This window comes from Terrapene carolina, unplaced genomic scaffold, assembly GCF_002925995.2.
Source record: "Terrapene carolina triunguis isolate 2854851 unplaced genomic scaffold, T_m_triunguis-2.0 Scaffold211, whole genome shotgun sequence".
NCBI classification, from domain to species: Eukaryota; Metazoa; Chordata; order Testudines; family Emydidae; genus Terrapene; species Terrapene triunguis.
This window is the reverse complement of record NW_020664562.1, coordinates 8,499,252-8,521,970: the sequence shown is the minus strand read 5'-3', so window position 1 is coordinate 8,521,970 and position 22,719 is coordinate 8,499,252. Positions and strand designations below refer to the sequence as shown.

The 22,719-nt window shown below is 40.0% G+C and overlaps 1 protein-coding gene across 2 annotated transcripts in view; it reads left to right on the top strand.

The window, feature by feature from the left end:
• Nucleotides 1–22,719, top strand: part of LOC113404979 (ubiquitin carboxyl-terminal hydrolase isozyme L5) — a 30,905-nt gene that overhangs the window by 6,429 nt on the left and 1,757 nt on the right. The window contains exons 1-9 of one of the 2 annotated variants that reach the window (XM_026656034.1): nt 478–558; nt 7,393–7,476; nt 14,214–14,339; nt 14,432–14,493; nt 14,583–14,713; nt 16,388–16,451; nt 17,052–17,154; nt 17,590–17,703; nt 20,126–20,224. In XM_026656034.1, coding sequence (XP_026511819.1) covers nt 14,432–14,493; nt 14,583–14,713; nt 16,388–16,451; nt 17,052–17,154; nt 17,590–17,703; nt 20,126–20,224 — 573 coding nt within the window. In that variant the 5' untranslated portion in view covers nt 478–558; nt 7,393–7,476; nt 14,214–14,339. Of the gene's footprint in view, nt 1–452; nt 559–7,392; nt 7,477–14,213; nt 14,340–14,431; nt 14,494–14,582; nt 14,714–16,387; nt 16,452–17,051; nt 17,155–17,589; nt 17,704–20,125; nt 20,225–22,719 lie in introns of those variants that run through there. The other variant, XM_026656033.2, reaches the window with a different exon arrangement.

Below are 22,719 nucleotides of genomic sequence, written 5' to 3'. Positions count from 1 at the left end.
GTTTCCAAAGAAAGTGTTACTAATAGTGTTACTGATGAAATCGCCAGATGCATCATGCAGGGAACTATATAGTTCCTGTGTGGGTGGTGATGGTGTGGGGAGGAACAGGGTCTAAGGTTAATATGTACTGGATTTCTTTAATTTCTAAATGTGTATTAGAGCTGAAGCAAACTGGCACTTAAAGCCCAGTTTACCAAGTGATCAACGAGTCAAATTTTGATTTTCAACAGTGCTATTTGAGTACTAACTCCACTTGGAATTGTGGGTGACATCTCTGAAAATTTTTAATCATTCAAAGTTAGAGGTCACATCTGGGAGTCTGAGCCTAACTGACAATATTTAGAAAGGAAGAATTAACTGCGTTGCCTTATCAGATGATGATACACTTAGATTAAAAATAGTTTGCATAGTTCTTCATCACACTTTTTCTGCTTTGACATTTTATTTTATAGACCGGTTCATGGGCTGATCTTCCTTTTCAAGTGGCAGCCAGGAGAAGAGCCAGCAGGCTCTGTTGTTCAGGATTCCAGACTAGACACAATATTTTTTGCTAAACAGGTACAGTAATTTCAGTGACTTCCTTACGTGCCCCATGTGTATGAGGTATGTTTAGTCAGACAAAATCTTGCCAAAAAAGTAAAAGTAGAATTCTGTTGGAAGAAGGAGCTGAAGAGTAAATGAAAATGATGCTTTTAAAACTTCCTTTCAGTGGCATAAAGGATTATTTTCAAGGTGTGTGTTTTTGTTTTTTTGTTTTTTGTTTTTTTTTCTTTAAATCTTCATGAGTCAATGATATTTTGAAACCACTTTCAACAAAAGATTATGGGGGAAAAAATTTTTTCACTCCATCAAAGTAGAGCTGCTATCACTATATTTCTCAAATACTCTTTGTTATAGGAAATGTTCACATTCTAGAGCCATATTTACCTGTTTTCCGTACAAACTTACAAACTCTGAAAATATTCCTTCAATTATTTATATCTGAAATACATAAGGTTTGAAACAAGTGATTGAAAATGTTGTTTATGTTAATGAAATCCATCTTATCTCATTAGATATAATTCACTAATACAGAATTCTTGTACACCTCTACCCCGCTATAATGCGGTCGTGGGGAGCCAAAAATCCCTACCACGCTATAGCTGAAACCCCGTTATATCGGGGTAGGGGTGGCAAGGCTCCGGCGGTGATTTAAAGGGCTCCAGCCACTGCGGGGAGCCCCAGGCCCTTTAAATCGCCAGTGGGGCCCCGCTGCTACAGCCCTGGGGTAGAGGCAGCAGGGCTCCAGCAGTGATTTAAAGGGCCCGGGGCTCCCCGCAGCAGCCGGAGCCCCGGACCCTTTAAAGCGCCGCCGGAGCCTCGCTGCTACTGCGCTATAAGCGAACCCGTGTTATATCGGGTCGCGTCATAGCGGGGTAGATGTATATTTTTGCTTTGGCAGGCAGATCAATGTATATTACTAGTGACTTAGAAAAGCAAGGAAGAGTAACCAGATCAAATGTAAATTTTCTAACCAACAGAAGTTAGTTCAGTAGTAGGTTTGTTTTTTTTTGTTTTGTTTTTGTTTTTTAATGCATATCGCTATGTATGGCAGGCTAGAGCTGGCCTTTGTGGCTTCTTACAGGAGGCCCTGTGTCTGCTGACACCCCACCCCAGGAAAGGGGCAGCAAAGGTGGGTCCTCCAGGCCTGCCTAAAGAGGCTCCACAGAAGCAGCCAATCAGATCAGGAGGCTCAAATAAAAGGAGCTGTATTGCCTTAGCAGATTAGTTTTTGGCTGGGACCAGAGGGGCAAAGAAGGTGCTCCCTTCTCTCTGGCCAAAGGAGCTCAAGGGACAAGTAGAGCTTGGTTCTGGCTGCATTTGCTCAAGCTTGGGGAGAGAGGATCTGAGAACTTAACCCTAAGTAAGGGGCAAAGATAAAGGAGCCAGATAGAAGGAGGCCCAGGGAAGTAGCAGCAATTAATCAAAGTGAGCAGTACATGGCAGATATTTATAGTGTTCCTGAGTAGAAACCAGGAGTGGGGGAGCTGGGATTCCTCCACTGGCAAAGTGGTGCAAATCCCAAGAATGAGACAAGGCTTGTTTGGAGGCCAAGCAAAGGGCTGAATTAAAGGGCCCAGGGCTGGGACTGAAGATCCTGGTGAGGGCAGATAGACAGTTTTGCTTGGACTTCTGTTACCCTGGAAGGAGTTAGTTTTGATTGTATGACCTGGGCAGAGGGCTGAGCCACTGAAGATCAACCAAGCAGAGTTGACAACCTACAGGGGATGCCAGGAGTGGGAAAGGACTGCGGTAGCATACCCATCTGCTAGGAAGCACTTGAGGTGAGTTTCCCCCTCCATCACAACTTGGTATCACAGGTTGGGGTTACAAGACTCCCTTCCCGTCAAGGAGCGATGTCAATGCAGTGATGCTTACTCCTGTCTCTAGTGCATGAGGTCTGATATCCCATCTGAAGCTTGAAAGGGAGCCCAGAAGCCATGACGTCATCCAAATAAACCTGGGTGTCGCAGGTGCCAAAAGGAAAGAAGGCAGATGGCCCACTAAGTAGATGCATCTACTGCGTGCTTGAAGGGAATGCAAGTTCAGTTTGCCCCTGGAGTAACAGAGACAAGATGGATTATTGGCAGGTACAGAGTACTGAGATGCCAGGGAAGGTCAAAGTCACAAAGGATGCCTTCCCTCAGATGCCAGAGGCTGTGATGGCTGCTAAATAGACTGATAAAACATGGTTTGGGACCAAGAAAAGTGAAGGCCGAGGGGAAATGTGTTAAGTGTATCAGCAGTTCAGTGAGGCTCAGAGAGAGTAGCGAAAGGTGTGATTTGAACTGCCACAACAACTAGACAGGCTAGAGGAGCAGCAGCAGTACCTGCTATAGATCCTGCAGGAAAGAAGCAGCAATGTCTTCAAGCACTGGGTAGACAAGAGTGATCCAGTGGGCCTGAGACCTGTCTGAGGAGATGTTATGGTTGTGGACGCTGCTTGCCATTGAGTGAACTGGGGTGGGAAAAGACTGAGTTGCTGGGGTGAGCTGTGGGAAGAACCACAAACTCTGCTAGTGGCAGGGAGGTGGACAAGACTTAATTGTCTTTGGTTTGGAGAGATGGGCCACATAAAAAAGGTTTTGCCCTTTTGAAGATGGACTTGCTGCAGGAAGAGATGCAGGAGCCCCAAGAATAGGCAAGATAAGAAAAAGGTGTCTGATGGCACAAATGCCTCTGAGCTAGGTTCATCAGAACTGGACCTGGAAACAGTGTATACAACTGGTCGGCAAACCTATCCAGTGGAGGATGAAGGAGTGTGGAATGAAACAACTATGATCACTGATACACATCTTGCTGAGGTGTCAGTGTACACAGACATGCCCCATGGGGGCTACGAGGTGACAGCGAACAGTCCACAAGGGCAACCTGGTGCCATGAGGCAGACTCTACTGGCAGTCCTAAGAAAACATGAGTTGTTGGATGTCTTTCTGAGGAGATGAGACCAAGGCTTCTGAAAAGGGCTCAGCCTTGAGAGGAGAGAATTTGAGAAGCCTTCTCTCCTTGCCAGAGAAGTATAGTAGGTAACTTGATGCTATGAAAGAAGCTAGATGAAAGGCTCTGGAGGAAAAGGAGCCTGAGTTGCAGAAGCTCTTCAGGCAGAGGTGCCTGAGAGAAGACCTTGACCAAGCAGGCCACCTGATTAATCAAGGCAAGGACCACAAAAGCTCTCCAGACAGAAGCCTGAGACAGAAGACTCTACCCAGGGCCGGCTCCAGGCACCAGCCCGGCAAGCAGGTGCTTGGGGCGGCCAAGGGGAAGGGGCGGCATGTCGGGCTGTTCGGCCGCAATTCGGTGGTGGGTCCCTCTCGGAGGGAAGCACCTGTTGCCGAATTCCCGCCGAAGAAGAAAGCAGTGCAGTGGAGCTGTTGCCTATCGCAATTGCGATCGCTTTTTTTTTTTTCTCTCCCCCCCCCCCCACCCCATCCCCCACCGCTTGGGGCGGCAAAAGCCTTGGAGCCGGTCCTGACTCTACCAACCAGGGCAGGGACTAATAAAAGCTCTCTATAGAGAGGGGCCTAGGAGAGAATACCCTGAGGAAGAAGGGCAAAGACTGCATAGGAGAGAACACTGCCTTCAGACAGGACCACCACCCCAAATTCTTTCTGTGGAGGGAGGTATGTAATTGGGTATACCTGGCCTTCATGGCTCCATACAGGAGGTCCAACAGTTCTTCTACACCCTGCTGCAGGAAAGGAGTGACAAAGGTGGATCTTCCTGGCTTGCCTAGAGAGGTTGCACAGAAGCAGCCAATTGGAGCCCAGGAGGCTCAGATAAAAATAATTGTAGGGCCTTAGCAGGTCAGTTCTTGGCTGGGGCCAGAGGACCTGAGAACTGCACCCCAAAGGTAAGCGGTGAAGATAAAGAGTCCAGGTAGGAGGCGGCCCAAGGTAGTAGCAGCAATGAATTGAAGTGAGCAGTATATGGCTGCTGTTTATAGGGTTCCTGGGTTGGAACTTGGAGTAGTGGGTGGGCCCAGGTTCCCCCACTGGCCAAGTGATGTGAACCTCAAGAATGAAACAAGGCACGTTTGGAGGCCTGAGCAAAGAACTGAGTTTAAAGTGCCCAAAGCTGGGACTGAAAACCCAGATGAGGACAGACATAGTTTTGGTGGCACTTTTGTTACCCTAGAAGAGACTGTGCCACTGAAGACCCACCAAGCAAGGCTGACAAATCTACAGGTTACACCAAGACTAGGAAGGGGACTATGGTACTGCACCCAGCTGCTAGGATGTTCATAAGAGGTGAGCCCCACCCATCATACGTTGCCTCTCAAATATAGAGGTATAGCATTCAGTTTAAACCAAATATTCATCCTTTCCACAAAATTTATATTATGTTCCTATTTGTCCTTGTAAAGATCTGAAATCTTGCAAATCTTGAAACAGAACTTATAGAAATGTATCATAAGTAGAACACTGCTATTTTTGTTGTTTGTTTTGTATCTGTTATAAATTGAGACCATTATCACACATTTGCATTTTAGGAAGTTGAGAGGTATCCACATAGATTTATCCACAAATAGAAATGTGGGAGATAAAAAAGCATACTTAACCCCTCTAACTATCATGGCTCCTCTATATCTGTGCGTCTGTCATATGCTGATGAAAATTCATCAATGCTTTGTTCTTATCCCATTGTCTTCCTTTTTCACTCCTCTTTTGCCCTGCCCCAGAGGCCCTCATTCCTTGGCCTTTCCTAATCCTACTTTCTTCATTTTCTCTGCAGTCTCTTGAGTCTTATCAAACAAGAAGTCTAAGATCGAGTTGTGGTCTTGTAATGCAGTGAGATAGCTGACAATTCAGCTAGTGTCTGTATGAATGGTTGGTTGCATATTCATTATTCTGGGTTCTGCTTTCTACCATAATCAAACATTCTGTTGCTTCTTAAATATTCTAGACCACTTGTGTGTTCCTCTGCTTTACGCTTGCTCATGTCTTTTCTCTTTCTCCATTATGCTCGTTTCTGAAGCATTGCACTTGGTGTTTAACAACTTGTTTTATTTGGTTATGTTTAAAGGAGCCTATTAGAATTGACCTATAGAATGCAAATACAGAGACTAAGCTCAAATAACATTACATTTCTAAATGGAAAAAGTTAGAAAACCTCAAAGCAAATGGTGAAAGAGTGTTTAATTTCCAAGGATCTTGGTAGTCTCTGAACCCTGAAAGTATAGCTTGTCTGTGTAATGGGAGAAAGGGAAATCATTCGGCTTTTTTGGACACCCTCTTACAGACAGTAATGACTGCTCTGAAGTGTCTGGCCTATTGTACAAATATATTTATTGTATTTCTTTTAAATGGTGAGAAGTAGCTAATGTGCACTTGTAACTGCTCTTAAAGTAGTAGTGCATGATTTTGCCACATGATGGCACCAAATATTTGAAAAATGACCTGCTGGGGGGTGAGGAGAGGGGAAAAGGAGGGTACCTTTTTGCTTCTTTGACCTTGTCCATATTAGACAAGTGCAGCAGCCTAACTAAATCAAAGCACTTGATGATCTAAGGATGCCTAAAAGTGTTTTCTTGCTTGTTTTATACATTAGAAATTCACATTTGTCTATACTGAAGGATTTAGTGTGACTAGAGAACTAGTAAAATTATGGCTTACAGGAGCATGAAAGCTGGTCATTAAGAGGGGAAGAGTGTTGTGTTTTTTTTTTTTTTTTTTTTTTTTTAAATAAGACTGTTAAATAGGTATTTGATGTTTTTAAACTTTTAGTGATTAAAATTTAGGGGAAAATAAACCTGTGTTAAAGAATCAGCCACATCAATCGTGGTCTGAGAGCTACCCAACAAGTCCTCCAGCAAAACAAGAGACGACCAGGGCTGTTTCTTACATTTCTAAGATGTAAGAAATGGGGGGCGGGGGGCAGTAAAACTTTCTTTATACATCATAAAGAAGCAAAAAGGGGCATAAGCCTAGTTTTTTTTTTTTTTCTTTCTTTTCTTTTCTTTTCCTTTGCAGGTCATCTTCAGAACAGATTGCTATTTTATAAAGTCTTTCCACTGCTGCTTTTTTTGTAAAGAACAGATGAATAAAATATCTTTTTTTGTATGTAATCCACCATAGTGTAAGGGAGGGAGAGCAGATCTTCTGTCTGGGCAAGCAAACTTTCCTGGCAATTGTGTAAGACTGAAGTAAGCCAGTGAAGTAGTAAACATTGGGGATTGGTGGTCTGCATAGTCTCTTTTAAAAATAATAATACAGTGGGAGTTCCAAACATCTTGAGGATCCCCCAACTCTTTTTGCTCTCAAAACCCAAATTTTTAGCCATCCTCCTTCCATATGTTCTTTCTCTAAAAAAAAAAAAAATTTACAATCTAGATCGAGATCTTGTACTCTGTTAACTTCTGTGCTGAAAACTTTTTATAATGTAATGGTAAATCTTTATATTGATAAGGCTAAGTGTGTATATATCCTTGTATGATAGTGCTATAATATGGGGACAAAATGAAGGTATTCTCAGTGCTACAATTCAATTTGTACCTAAGTTTCCATACATCTTAAAACTTTTTAAAAAAGATTTCTGAACGTAAACTTTACATGAAAAGATCATAACTCTGAAACAGTGTTTTATTATAAAATTTAAATACCTCGCATGACAATGGAACAATCTAAAAACAAGCTTTGAATGCATCTGAGCACTTTTAAAGCACATGAATACGTACCGTAGTTGTGGGTTAGTAACTGAAATCTAACAACTACTGTGTATTACAGGTTAGAGCTTGAGTATTTTGAAAAATAAATTGAATGATAGTATGTTTAATATGCATGCTTATTAACTTTTTATTATCTTGGTCAGTTTTATATGTACTCATGTTAAATTTGGCCTCCCTGTTATGCCTAGGTATGATATGGTCCTCTATTTGGGGCCTCAGAACTCTGGATGATCTTACATGCCATTTGAGCTAGGATACCTAGGCACAATGAGGTGAGTTAAGGATACGATTTCAGCCTTAACTCTGAATGTCTTAACGTCTGTGTGTTGTTAAACCAGACCCTTAATTTTATTTTCCACACACAGTGGTTACATGTGTTAATGCTGCCACTAAAGTATTCAATAATCATTAATGTTGTTGCAAACCACTGTTTGCCAAGGAACAATTGCTCATGGCTTAGCACAAGAAGTAGACCCATCTCTCCAAGAACAACATTTGCACAAGTTGCCACTGTGGGTTGACACATTTTATACTGGTTTTAATTTTTTTGTTTGGTCTCTTCAATATTTTACTAGCCAAGTATCAGGATGACATATGAATTTTTACTGAGTATTCATTCACTGTTTTGCAGTAGCATGATAGAACACTAACTAGGAACTAAGTACGTTGTACCTGGCGGGGGAGGAAAGGTCACATCCAAAGAATGGATTTTAGGCATAAGTGCATCCCAGTAATCTGGGGAGATTTGTTTTGTTTTGTTCATGTAACACTCTCATTGATTTAAATTGGTTGAGGATCAAGCCTTCGTTTGCAGGTTTAGTAATTGGTCCAATTTGAGAATTAACCTGGTTAAATAAATAAATAGGATATCTCCATTAATTAATTAATCTCCTAGAACTGGAAGGGACCTTGAGAGGTCATCAAGTCCAGCCCCCTGCCTTCACTAGCAGGACCAAGTACTGATTTTTGCCCCAGATCCCTAAGTGGCCCCCTCAAGGATTGAACTCGCAACCCTGGGTTTAGCAGGCCAATGCTCAAACCACTGAGCTATCCCTCCCCCCTGTAATAGATGAATTAATTACGAAACATTTGCACCTCCTGGCACATATAATACAGTCACGGTCATGGAGGGATTGTCTATAATGGAGTATAACTAATATAGAGAATTTACGTTTGTTCTGAAAGGTAAAATTGTGCATGTGTTGAAAATAACAAGTCTTAGAACCCAAATCTACCCTATAGTAACATGGTTGCGTTTGGCTGCAGATCTGGTAAAATAATCTATTTTGTGGCATGCAGAAGTTTAGAAGATGAATCTACAAGATTCACAGTGACACAAACCCATGTATTATAATGCGAGACCCTCCGCCCTTATCCTCTTTGGTTCTCCAGAACTCTTTGAAAAAGAGAATAGCTGACCTACAAGACCAAGGTACTTCTCCCCCCATCCACAAGAAAGTGGATTGGAATACTGCATTGTAATGTATGTAGTGCTACACGTGACATCAACCAGAAACTCAAGCTGATGCACAAGGCTGGTTCCCACTTATTAATGGTGAATATCACTGGGAGCATGTGACATGAGTGCTCTGGGATAGGCATTAACTGCATATTGGTTTCTGGGTGAACTTATGATGTTGGGTTTAAACGATTAAAGCCAAAAGCTTTGTACTATCTTATTTAAGATAGTTTTATGCCATACTGCTGCAGTATGGCATCAACACAGATGCTTAAGTAGAAGGGCAAATACTTGGGGAGACACCAGTAGAACCAAAGAAAAGACAAGGTGGGAGTGGGGTTAGGTAACCTAATCTTCCTTTTTGTTTTTGCTCTTGTATGTCTGGCTGTCATCTGAAGTGCCCATCTTCATTTTCAGTTACCATGTTGATTTCCTATCCAACCCCTTAGCCTCCCACCTCCCTGTCCTCCTTTCCTTGTTTGACTTTCAGTCTTGGATCAGCTTTCCTAGTTACCAAAACAGCCATTTGATCAAGCTTGTCTTCATTGTTCCTTTTCACCCTCTTCACGTCTTCAAGTCCTTCTGTAACTTATGTTTATGACTTATGTCCCCTCCTCTGATTTATCAACTCAGTCGTTGACTCCTTTGCCCCTCATTCCTGGTGCAAAGCCCATCCCACCACTCACAGCTCACTCCTAACATCCACATCCACTTGCTCAGCACCTCTGAAGAAAGGTCGATAATTATGGACCTTTCCTCCTGCAGTTCCTCTATCTTCCTGGTTAAGAAGAGCTACTTCTCCACTCTCAATTATCCTAGGCCTGCAATCCCATCTATATGCCACTATTTGGCTCTGTTGTAAAACCCTTCCATTGTTCTCCCACTACCTTGCCAACTTTTTCAAAAGAGATGTTCCCTTTCCCCTACTTCTCCATAGTCTCTGAAGTTTCTCACCCACTTTCCAGTTGCCCCCATCACCTCCTGTTTTGTGATTCCCTACCCCCCCACTTTTGTTTTTCTCCTTAATCTCTTGCTCTTCCCTTCAGTTTTTCATCTGATAATATATCTGCTATGGTCTTCCCTCATTCTAAGGTCCTACTCTAGACTTCATCTGTCTCTCCTGCTAATCCCGTCTCCCTTCTCTCTGTCACCTAAAGTTCATATATATTCCATCTTCAGCTGTTACCTCAACTTCTCCCCTTCAGTCTGGCTTGTGACCTTTCCACTTCACTGCAGCTGTTCTCACCAGTATCTACAAGTACCCTTCCTGGTCATTTCTCAGAGCTTCTATTCCAACCTCATCATCCTCAACATTGAGTGCATTCTACACGTCATGCAGTTTTTTTTAAATCTTGTCCTTTCTTATCTTTCACAGCTGTGTGCTGTTTTTCACTTTCTGCCAGTCTCTTGATGCTTCTATTTCCCTTTCCCACTTTCTTAATTGAGGGACATGATGGTGTTCCCATGTGCTCCATCCCTTGGCTTCACTGTATAACTATGCATCTAGATGCTCTGTGTAAACATGTGTTACTGTCATTATTGTGTCCTAATTCTACTATTGCTTCCCATTGTCTTACACCCACTTATTGCATCTTATTTCAAAATTGACTCTACTTTCTTTGAAGCAAAGTCTGTCTTACATGCTTAGAACATTGGGACACCAATCTTAACAAGTGGCTTCTGGGCATTATAAATCAATTAATTATATCTGGCATGGTGTACAACATTAGAACAGCTGAGTCTTCTCAAAAAAGGGGTGATGTTTAAGGTTCTTTCTAGGAGGTGAGGGGAGCAAGGAAAATGAGAAGAGGGTTGAGGGAATCAAATAATCTGTATTCAACAAGCTAAGAAATATCTGTCCATCTTGGCTTTGTCCTCCATACCAAGATGGCTGTATTTAATGTGTGTAACTTGTGAATTAGTCAAAATAACTTTTGTCTTCCCCTTCCCTCCGACATTTTGAGGCATGTTGTAACGCTGCACCTTTTGTTAGAAGAGCCGTACAATTTCCAAGAGCATAATTCCATATTTTCCATTAAATAGCAGATCTAGGTTAACTTTATTTCCTACATGCAAAGCTATGCATGCGCTTGAACAGGGAAAAGGCTAAATATGTATTCTAACTCAGTAGTATAGATGCAGTCCAGTTTTCCAGTGACACGCTTATTTTTGGACAACTGAATGATAAACTCATATCATGGAGCAATGTACTGTTCACTACATAAAGTACAAATAGAGCACTTTCTAGCATCCTGGTATCTTGAGGATTTTGTTTTATTTTCCCCGATCTTGCCAAAGAAAAGGTGTCAGTCTGTTCTGACCTGCTTTGACTAGAAAACAGATGATGTCTGTTCACTTTTTTTGTTGGAAGTGGTTTCATGTTTACAGCCCTGAAGTATATTTCAAATGCTTGATATATAATTAACCTCTTACATTGTCTTCTTTTAAAATGTATGTAAACCTTTATACTGGATACTACTCACACAGACTGGAAAGTCTCTTCCCCTTCTCTTCCCTCCCCCCCCCCGGCCTACAAACTTACTGAGTGAAACAGCTAATAATAATCCCTCATGCTGCACATAGCCCCAAACCAATACAAATTCCTTGTCCAAATTCTGCCCTTAATTACACCCTTGTCAACTCCATTGACTTAAAAGGAGTCACATAAAGGTAACTAAAGGCAGAATATGGCCCCATATCTTTTATGATCACTTTTTTGAAAGGTAATATTCACTCTCCATCCTTCAACATATGTAGAGCCCATATTTCACTTCCCTTTAATAATAATAATAATTAATAATTAATAATTAAAAAAGGCTGTCAAATAATTGCAGTTAACTTGCGTGATTAACTCAAAAATTAATCGCGATTAATCGCACTGTTAAACAATAGAATATCAATTGAAATGTATTAAATATTTTTGGATGTTTTTCTACATATATTGATTGCACACAGAATACAAAGTGTACAGATCATTATTTTTGATTACAAATATTTGCACTATAAAAATGATAAATTAGTATGTTTCAATTCATCTCATACAGGTACCATAATGTAATCTCTTTATCATGAAAGTGTAACTTACAAATGTAGATGTTTATTTATTTATTTATTTATTTTGGTTACATAACTGCACTCGAAAACAAAACAATGTAAAACTTTAGAGCCTACAAGTCCACTCAGTCCTACTTCTTGTTCAGCCAGTCGCTAAGACAAACAAGTTTGTTTACGTTTATGGGAGATGCTGCCTGCTTCTTATTTACAATATCACCTGAAAGTGAGAACAGGTATTCACATGGCACTTTTGTAGCCAGTGTTGCAAGGTATTTACGTGCCGTATGCCCCTTCATGCTTCAGCCACCATTCCAGAGGACATGCTTCCATGCTGATGATGCTCGTTTAAAAAGAAATGCATTAATTAAATTTGTGACTGAACTCCTTCGGGGAGAATTGTATGTCTTCTGTTCTATTTGACCCGCATTTGGCCATATATTTCATGTTATAGCAGTCTGGGATGATGACCCAGCACATCTTTGTTTTAAGAACACTTTCACAGCAGATTTCACAAAACGCAAGGAAAATACCAGTGTGAGATTTCTAAAGCTACAGCACTTGACCCAAGGTTTAAGAATCTGAAGTGCTGTCCAAAATCTGAGAGGGACGAGGTGTGGAGCATGTGTTCAGAAGTCTTAAAAGAGCAACACTCTGCTGTGGAAACTACAGAACCTGAACCACCAAAAAAGAGAACCAACCTTCTGCTGGTGGCATCTGATTCAGATAATGAAAATGAACATGCATCGTCGGTCCGCTCTGCTTTGGATAGTTATAGAGGAGATCCTGTCATCAGCATGGATGCATGTTCTCTGGAATGGTGGTTGAAGTATGAAGAGACATATGAATCTTTAGTGCATGTGGCACATAAATATCTTGCAATACCAGCTACAACACTGCCATACAAATGCCTGTTTTCACTTTCAGGTGACATTGTAAACAAGAAGCAGGCAATGTTATCTCCTGCAAATTGTAACCAAACTTGTTTGTCTGAGTGATTGGCAAATAAGAAGTAGGACTGAGTGGACTTGTAGGCTTTAAAGTTTTACATTGTTTTATTTTTGAATGCGGTTATTTTTTGTACATAATTCTACATTTGTAAGTTCAATTTTCATGATAGAGATTGCATGACAGTACTTTTATTAGGTGAATTGAAAAATACTATTTTTTTTATAGTGCAAATGTTTGTAATAAAAAAATAAAGTGAGAACTGTACACTTTGTATTCTGTGTTGTAATTGAAATCCATATATTTAAAAATGTAGAAAACACCCAAAAATATTTAAATAAATGGTATTCTATTGTTTAACAGCGTGATTAACCGCAGTTAATTTTTTTAATTGCTTGACAGCCCTAAAAAAATGTTTTAGGCTATGTATCTCTCTTTAATGTACAAAAGCTCTGACTAGCAGTAGGGTTTTGATTTACTTTTTCAAAAAGTAGAATATTTTTACCAAAAAAAATATTCAGCAAGGTGAATTACGGCTGATACTCTATCTTCTTAACTGGCTTGAATTTTTTTGTGTACTAGTTTGTGCAACTGTCTCAGCTTTTAAAAATAAACTTGGATTGAAGGAAGATAAGTGTTCTATGAAATGAAAAGCAAAAACTTTCAAGAAGTTTATAAAACTTTTTAACACAGAACAGATCTGAATTTGAGACTTAACTCAGTGTATTTGCTGAGGGTTTTTTGTTTTTGTTTTTTTTTAACAGGACTAAAGTCTAGGTTGCATGCGATGCCTTCTTTTAAAAATTTATATTTTGGTAGTCTTTTCCCCTGTTAATCTAATTTGTAGTGTTCATTGAATGGTATCATTATATTTTAAAGGGGGAAATGGAAATAGCGATATGAACGGCCAGGTTCAGAGAGTGTGTGTGTGTGTGTGTGTGTGTGTGTGTGTGTGTGTGTGTGTGTGTGTGTGTGTGTAATACCTTACTCTGCCAGTGGTCCCATTGAACTCAAGCAAGGTAAGGTGCTAGTCAGCCTGAGTAAGGATTAAGCCCTGAATTACTAGTAGAATAAGGGTATACACTAAAAGTAACAAATGTGTCTTAAAAGTAAGCAAAAGATTCTTTGCTGTGCTTTAGCAATCGATGACATCAATACATCTTGGTCAGGTTGTTGCGTTCTTTACTCTGTTTTAACTGTTCTTTTTAGAAGAAGTGAGGGGGCAGATTACAGGGTGTTTCTAATATATTTACTTAGAATAATTGCACTTTGTCTATTTTGCCAATTGCACCTGTACAACCAGCATCACTTGGTTTGTCTTGTACAGCAGAGGCTTTTATGGCTGTCCAGGCTAGATTTGCTACCTAGGTGGTAGTACATGTTTACCAAAAAATTGGTACTGCTTCCAGGCTGAAATTTTTGTAACCTAAATCAGAGCCATGTAATCCATGGAAAATAAGGATTTATAAAGGAAGAATTGGTCCAACTTTTAATTCTTTCTATTGCATCATCTGTAATGAACTGGTCCTCACTTTCCATTCCTCTTTCTAGGTAATAAACAATGCTTGTGCTACTCAAGCCATAGTAAGTGTGCTATTAAACTGTATCCATCAAGATATCCATCTAGGAGAGACACTAGCAGAATTTAAAGAATTTTCACAAAGTTTTGATGCTGCGGTAAGTGCAACTAACTTTTGTACCTGGTGTACGCTGATTTGAACAATTGGCTTATGTTCTCTTTCTCATTTTATTTTTTATATATTTTTTAGATGAAAGGTTTGGCACTAAGCAACTCTGAAGTGATTCGGCAGGTTCACAACAGTTTTGCCAGGTAACAAAAGTTGTGCGTGTTACAAATCATACAAAATCCAGTAACCTTTTCTCTTTCACTTCAGCATTGTTTATTTTTTAACCTTTTAGACAACAAATGTTTGAGTTTGATGCAAAGTCATCAGCAAAAGAAGAAGATGCATTTCACTTTGTAAGCTATGTTCCTGTTAATGGAAGGCTATATGAACTAGATGGACTAAGGGAAGGACCAATTGATTTAGGTAAGTTTAGTTCACTGTGGCTAATTTAAACATTGTACCTTTTTGCATTTTTAACAACAGTTTTTGGTGGCCATATGTGACCAAAACAATTGTCCTCTTGAAATAACAGCTGGTTCTTGTTAATACTTTTTGATCTTTCACTGAGAGACTTATTTATACAGTGTATTGAAAAGGGTGATTAACTGGATTAGTCCCCTCCCCCACCTTTTCAGGTTTTTCCTTTCAACTAGTTTTTGTGATGTCAGAATCTTAGAATTTTATTATTCATTCCCTTAATATTTTAGTTCCAAGGCAAAATCAACTGGTACAAAGAAGTAGAGCCTGTTAATGCTAGGTCAAGAAGTTAAAATCTAATCTTTTCATTCCACTTAAAATTTAATCATCTATCAGATATCTCTTCTAATTTTTAAGATTTGCAAAGTCTTATTATTTGGTATTAAACTAGCTTAGTTTCACCTGGAACAGTTCTTGTTACCGTATCTTTTTTTCATGTTACCTTCCACCGCCTTTTTATATTCCAGGGAGCATGTTAGTCATCTTTGTAATCCTAATGTTATGAGAGTAGAAATCTCACTACTTGGCACTAAATTGATACTTTATTTGTTCCTTGCAGTATTTATTATGGTAAAGTAAATGCATCATCGAAAGGTGGATTTCTGTCACAGTTTCTCAAATATTAAGACAAATGTGAAAGATTATTAGTTTCAGTATAGTGAATCTTTCATTTTGAAAGATTCTGATCACTTAAAAAACAAAAAAACCCACTTCCTACCAGACAATGGCCCTGATGTAGTCAGACCTGCATGTCATGTCATATTGATGTATATGGGCTTTCTGTGGACATAAGGATCTGTTGGCATGGAATCCATTTGCAGGATTGGGGAGTATGCATATAATTGCTGCTCAACTCACTACTATAGCAAAATACAGAATTTAAAAGCATGCTGTGCAACTGTTTAGGACTGGAAGTGAAGAATACAGATAAAACTACAGGGGGAATTTTAGGTCTCTTTGATCTAGTCCTCTTTTTGAAATGAGAGTAGATCAAAGTGCTATAAGGAACTGTTAATGCACATTAAATGTTCATTTAGATAAGTCTTTACTGTTTCATCTTCAAATGCTTTACAAGTGCTAAGTACTGTTTTAAAACATGAGGAGGAACCCTCCAAAATTTGGAGAACAGAATGGAAGAATAGATGATCCTAATAATATAAAGGTTTCTAAAGTCTCTCTCTAAATTTCTGGCAGAAATTACTGCATGAGGAAAAAAATCAAGAATTTCATATATTTGCTCCCCCCCCTCCCCCCCCACCCAATTTGGAAAACCAAATTTCTGCCTTTACAATCTCACCAAATGACTTGTGCTTTTTTTCCTCTGTCAGTAATAGAGTGAAGGTTAGACCTTTTTTCCCTCTTTTAAAATCTAATCCACCTCTGTTGTTTTTCTAAATATTGTCTAAATATTATTCAGTAGAATATTGAAAGGTATTAATAAGAACCAGTGATTAACTTCCCTTTTCAAAAAGATCATTTTGAACAATCTAGTATTGTCATTCTCCAGAGAAGAGATCCACTAGTAGCCTTTGCAAATGAGTATTCAGAGCCTGAATTATCAGTGTCTTGAAATTGCAGCAAAGCTGGCTCTTTTTTTTTGTTTGTTTGTTTCCTATCTAGGTGCCTGTAATCAAGATGATTGGATCAGTGCTGTCAGGCCTGTCATAGAGAAACGAATACAAAAGTAAATTTGTAGTGTGCTTTTTTTTTTTTTTTTAAAGAACATACATGTATAACTTTTTACTGCAAAAGAACCAATTCCTAACTTTCTTCGATTAAAAGTAGTTCTTTTTTCTTGTTTAGCTTTCTAAAAATAAGCTACAGCCATCAGTTTTCCTAATTTCTTAACCTTCCTCCCCAAATCACAACTCCAAAACAGCTTGGGCTAGAAACACAACTTGTTTTGTGATTTCAGTTATGGAGAACAGTTACTAAAGGGAGTCTTCTCATATGCTTACGTTTTATATTTTGAAAAGCAGTTAACTAACAGTCAAATTATATAAACAGAAAGATTAACATTTAAGCTCAGGTGGGGAAAATAAACTTTTGTGCAGGTGCTGTAAAAGTTACTATTGGACATATTTAGTGTTTGTAGTTCAGTTCAGTCATCCAAGATGTGATTTTTGTTCCATGATAAGAGTGAAACAATATCCACAACTTTAATGTGAAATAAATAAATATTTATTTACAATTAAGGAAACCATAGAGGATTTTTGTTTGTTTATTTATTTGGAGCTGCTGTGCAAATTATTGTAATTTTGAAAACTATGTTCTCTTCTTTTAGATACAGCGAAGGGGAGATAAGATTTAACCTTATGGCCATTGTTTCTGACAGAAAAATGATATATGAGCAGAAGATAGCAGAATTACAGCAGCAACTTTCAGAGGTAGGATATGATATTTAAATAATGCAATAGTTCCATGCCACTGTCATTTTTTCCTTAGAAGGGTTATAAAAAATAACTTTTTAGTTAGTATTTATTTTGCAACTAACTATTCTATTCCTGCCCCATAAAGGGGAGTGAGGGGGGAGAAAAGAAAAACCCGGGCAGTGTTTTTACTCCACAAAGGGAGATGTGCCAGAGACTATGAAGTCTGTTATGGACTTCATGTTGCTATTGATTTTTAAATGGAAGATGCTCAGATATTCTCTTAATGGGCTGCGGTGTATAACACTAAGACAGAATTAACCAAATAGGTGTAGCATATTGCTACCACAGTCCTTAAAATATTAATTTAGGTAATAGCAGTATAAACACTGTACAAACCAGACTTTTTATAAAAAGTCTGAACTTTATTGCATTCATTTTACTTTCTTTAAGGAAGAGCCAATGGATACAGACCAGAGTGGTAATATGTTAAGTTCTATTCAGTCGGAAGTTGCAAAATATCAGATGTTAATTGAAGAAGAGAACCAAAAACTAAAAAGATACAAGGTACGTGTAGGGGTTTTTTTTGTTGTTGTTTTGTTTTTCATAGTAAAACTGTCAGGAAGATCGTAATGAAGAGCCAGCTTGACGTGGGGCCTGGAAATGAGTCCAATCTCATGCTCCTTCACATCAAGGCTGGAGGAATTAAAAGGGTATTAGCAAGGCACTGCACTACATTATTCACATGCGTCAACTTACTCCTGAGTTATTGGTTTGTTCACTCATCGTCTTTCTTTCTAGATACCTGGGAAACTGATATTTTTATATACTTTTCTTATACGTTTTCTTATGTATATTCTCTGAAGCCTCGCCTATTCTGCCATCTCCTCCCATTCAAGTATGTGTATATATAAAAGTTCATCAGAAAGCTCTTGTAAATAGTGAAGTGTAGAACTCCTGGAAAGAACAGTTGCATGTGCCTCAAGAAGTTACAACTATGGTCACCATCAATTCTGCTCTATAGTGGCATTCTTTTACTTCTCAGAATTTGTTCTTTTTTTGCTATAGTTTTGTGTTGTGTTTTTTTGGTCATCCCTCTGAACTCCTTTTATAAGATTGATATTTCTAATTAACTTTTCCACCTTTCTTTGTTATAAGGGTATGTTTTAAGTTAATGAAGAACATTTTGATACTCAGCTTATCAGATGTGTGTACTGGATTGGCAATGAACTACAGAAAAATGAAAGTACACTTCTACCCCGATATAACGCAACCCGATATAACGTGGTAAAGCAGTGCTCCGGGGGGGCGGGTCTGCGCACTACAGCAGATCAAAGCAAGTTCAATATAACATGGTTTCACCTATAATGCGGTAAGATTTTTTTTTTGCTCCCGAGGACAGTGTTATATCGAGGTAGAGGTGTACTTAGCTGTTTGCTGCTCTGTATCAGAACATATCTGTGATCCCTGAATATGGCACAGAAACAGCTTGCATTTTTTTTGGTCTTTACATTAGGTACGGATGTGAGATTGTACACTGTTTGGAAACTAGCAGAGCATATTTTTATTCTTTGCTTTTTGAAATCCAGCCCCTAGTTTTTGATGAATGGAATGAAGTGCAGAAGAAGTTGGCATGTTTAACAGAGATTCTGACTGATTATCTTAAATAAGGAATTAATCTGAACATATTTAATTGTATTCATAGAAATGGGGAAAGATTTGGGATATGTCTGCAGTGCAATTAGACCCCCACAGCAGTCTTGGGCTCAGGCTGTTTTAGTTGGTGATGCAGACATTTGGGATTGGGCTGCAGTCCAGTCTCTAGTATTCTGTAAAGTGGGAGGGCACCAGAGCTTAGGCCCAAGCCTGAAAATCTGCACCAGCAACTAAAACAGTCCCGTGAACCTGAGTCAGCTGGCACAGGCCAGCCACGCGCTTTTAATTGCAGTGTAGACATACCATTTTTGATCAACATTTGGAGCCAGTCACCAATGATTTCAGGGGATATAAAAGAAACAACAACTAGGCAACTTCAAAATTATTTGCTTTAGTTTCTCCAAAGTGATGGCCAGCTAGCTCCATTGTTTTTGTTTGTTTGTTATACCTACAGAATACATGCTGTGGAATGTTTAGAGAAATAAGAGAATGAGTTAGGTAACCATATAGGGTTTTTCCCCATCTTTAATATCTATGAATATCTCTCTGCCCCTTGTTGGGTAGGATAGAAAATAAATTTATTTTAAATTATGCAGGTCACCATCAAGGGAGATACTCCTAAAGCTTTTTACTAAAGTGCATATCTGTACAGGATACAGTAGTTTCTTTTGGAGAACCTTACTTATTTTACTAGTTCCCTGAAGATAGAATTTTTTTTATTGAAACCTTTGCCACCTATAAGAACTTAAATTCTGTTTCTGTTCTGCATATTTAGGCCTTTGCTATATTACAAAGTGCTATGAGATCTATTAGGAGGATTTATCTCTGTAAAGCATCTTTCCTCTGATGTCAAAAATTGATAAATACTACTAATTACTTTTTGTATTGCAATTTTGTCTAAGGGAACCAGTCCTGGCAGAGCCCCATTGTGCTAGGGAGTGTGCAAATACATAATAAAAAGACAGTTCATGCTCTAAAGAGCTTATACAGTAGTTGAAGTATAAAACAAGAGATGAGGAGCACAATTAAGCAGTATTTGTCAGCATGTTAAGCAGAAGCTATGACATGCTAACTGTCTAATCATTTTCAGGTTGAGTGTTTTGGTAAGTGGCATGATATAAGGTGGCATGAGTCTTAAGGAGGGTTTATATTTATGCCATACAAACTTTGTGTAATGCATTGACTCGTCTGAAGTGCTCTAAACCTCACCATATGAACTTGGTACCTGGCTCAAAAAGAGAATGTAACCTTCAGAGAACTCTTATAATGCGGGGGAAAGGTCCCTTTTGTCTGACACATAGCAGTTCCATTAATGTTTGCAATTAATTTTCAGATTGAAAATATTAGAAGAAAACATAACTACCTGCCTTTCATCATGGAATTGTTAAAAACTTTAGCGGAACACCAACAGTTAATACCATTGGTAGAGAAGGTGAGTATTTCTTGTAGGACTTTTTTTAAAGAAGCAAGATGTATTAATTCATGTATTTTGCATGTTTTCTACCTGAACAGAAATGTAGCTGCACTTCTAAAACTGGAATTCTTAAGTGGGAGAGGTTTATTTAGTTTAAACTTGCTGTGTGCAGCTAAATGGCAAGTATATATGGGGATTCCCCCCATCCCCTCCCCCCACCTCCAGCCCTGTGTTTTGAAGATGCAGAGTGCTCACCAAGATGGGGGTGCACACTCTGCTGAGCGAAAGCTCCAGGGAGGCTCTTCCCTGATAGCCCAAAGTCCCCTAATGTTGTAAAAGCAAGGGGCCTTTCAATAACGACTATATTAGTGAAGTGGTGGGCAAAAGGAATCACGATGTTGCATGAGTAAGTCTTACTAAGGGCTAGTCTACACTAAAAATGCGTGCAGCTGTGCCGCTGTAGCGCATCGGGTGAAGACACTGCCGACAGGAGAAAGCTCTCCCATTGGCATAATAAAACCATCTCCCCAGGGGCAGTAGCTGTATCAGCGGCACTGACATAGCGCTGTCCACACTAGCACTTAAGTCAGTGTAACCTGTGTTGTTTAGTGGGTGGTTTATTCACACCTCTGAGAGACATATGATATACTCTGGTGTAGAGAAGCCCTATAACTTATCTCCCCAAGGGGAGCAGGGAAATCTAAAACTTATCCACACACAAGGCCTGTGTATCCTTTGTCTTATTAGATTCCAGGACCCAGTCTATACTATCTGTGAACACTAGATGGCAACCCATGTGTGGCTGTATTGCTGCATAAAGGGCCATCCTGTTGTACGTCTGCTTCTTTTGTTTGATCTTTCCTAACTTTATTGATTTCTAACTTTTGCTGTTTCCTTTCTATGCTTCTTCCACTGATAGTTTTGATTTACTATCAATAAATAATAGCTATTTATTTAGCTTAACAAGCATCTTCATTTAATTGAACATTTTGGGTTGGGGGTAAAGGGGGAGTTTAGAAGCCCAGTTGCTTGGGCAGATCACTGCTTTACCAGTTAATGTTAGGACCACCATGTTTTGAGATGAAGGCATTTTGGTCTCTGCCACTTCCTAGTGTTTTGTCTAATGTTTTTACCATGTGAAATGGACACAGAAAAAATCTTAAAGATCCTTAAGTAGTTGGCCTCACTTCTTTCTCTGTACACATGCAAATGTGAACGAACTTCCTTACAGTTAGTAGTTTAAATGTGACCCAGAGAAATTAAGCCAACTTTGAATTTTCTTGTTTTTGAATTAAACTATATATTTTTCAATCTTGTGTTACCAACAGTGTTGTATGGTTTTTGTATTAAGTTACATATTACGAGTTTGTTTCTCACTACTGAACTTCAGGGGTGACTTGGTAACTTAGAGGATTCGTAACAGGGCACAAAGAATTTTACTTCAGGGTCCTTTAGTTAGAGCCAAACCAGTTCAGTAGCAAGCGGCAATCAGAACTAGGTGCATGCACACCTTTTATACAAAGAACCACAGTTACTATATGGACAGGTAAATAATCTTTCTCAATATCATTTTAGTCTTTAAAATCCTGTATATAAAGGGAAGAGGTCAAGTAATGTGACATCAAGTTAAATGCCACCAGGTGCTTATAAGATTTAATGTGAAAACCAGTGATGAGCTCCCAAAATCCTAATAACCGGTTCCCTACCGGGTCCTCGGCGGTGGGGGAGGGGACCTTCACTTGCTCCGGGTTTTCAGCGGCGGTTCCTTCACCCAGAGCGAGTGAAGACACTCCCGCCCCCGCCGAAGTGCCGCCGAAGACCCGGTAGGGAACCACGCGGTGAGTACAAGCCCCATGTGCCTGCCCCCCCCATCCGACCCCAACCCACTCCCTGCCCCGGACTGCCCCCCTCACAACCCGCAACCCATCAACCCCCCGCTCCTTGTCCTCTGACCACCCCCCACCCTAACTGCCCCCCAGGACCCCACCCCCTACCCAACTCGCCCTGCTCCCTGTCCCCTAACTGCCCCGACCCCATCCACCACCACCCCAACAGACCCTCAGAACTCCCACGCCTACCCAACCCCCCGTCCCCTGACCACCACCCCCAGAACTTCCGCTCCCTGCCCCTTATTCAACCCCTCCTCCCAGCCCCGGCCCCCTTACCATGCTGCTCAAAGCAGCAGGAGCTACAGAGCTGCCCAGAGTGCTGGCGGTGCGGTGTGCTGCGCTGGAGCTCTGCAAGAGGGTAGGGGAAGCGGGGGAGGGGCTGGGGGAGCCTCCCTAGCTGGGAGCTCAGGCGGGCCGAAGTTTGCCCACCCGCCGGCCCCTTTACAACTGGTTCTACACTGGCTTCTAAATTTAACAACCAGTTCTTGCGAATCAGCTCCAGCTCACCACTGGTGAAAACTGCCTCCAACTTGAATGATTGAGATAAGTGAGAATTTCTTGATTATATCTTTTTGGCATATTAGGGTGATCTGTGTGTAAAGAAAGTTTAGCTTGATTTAGAGC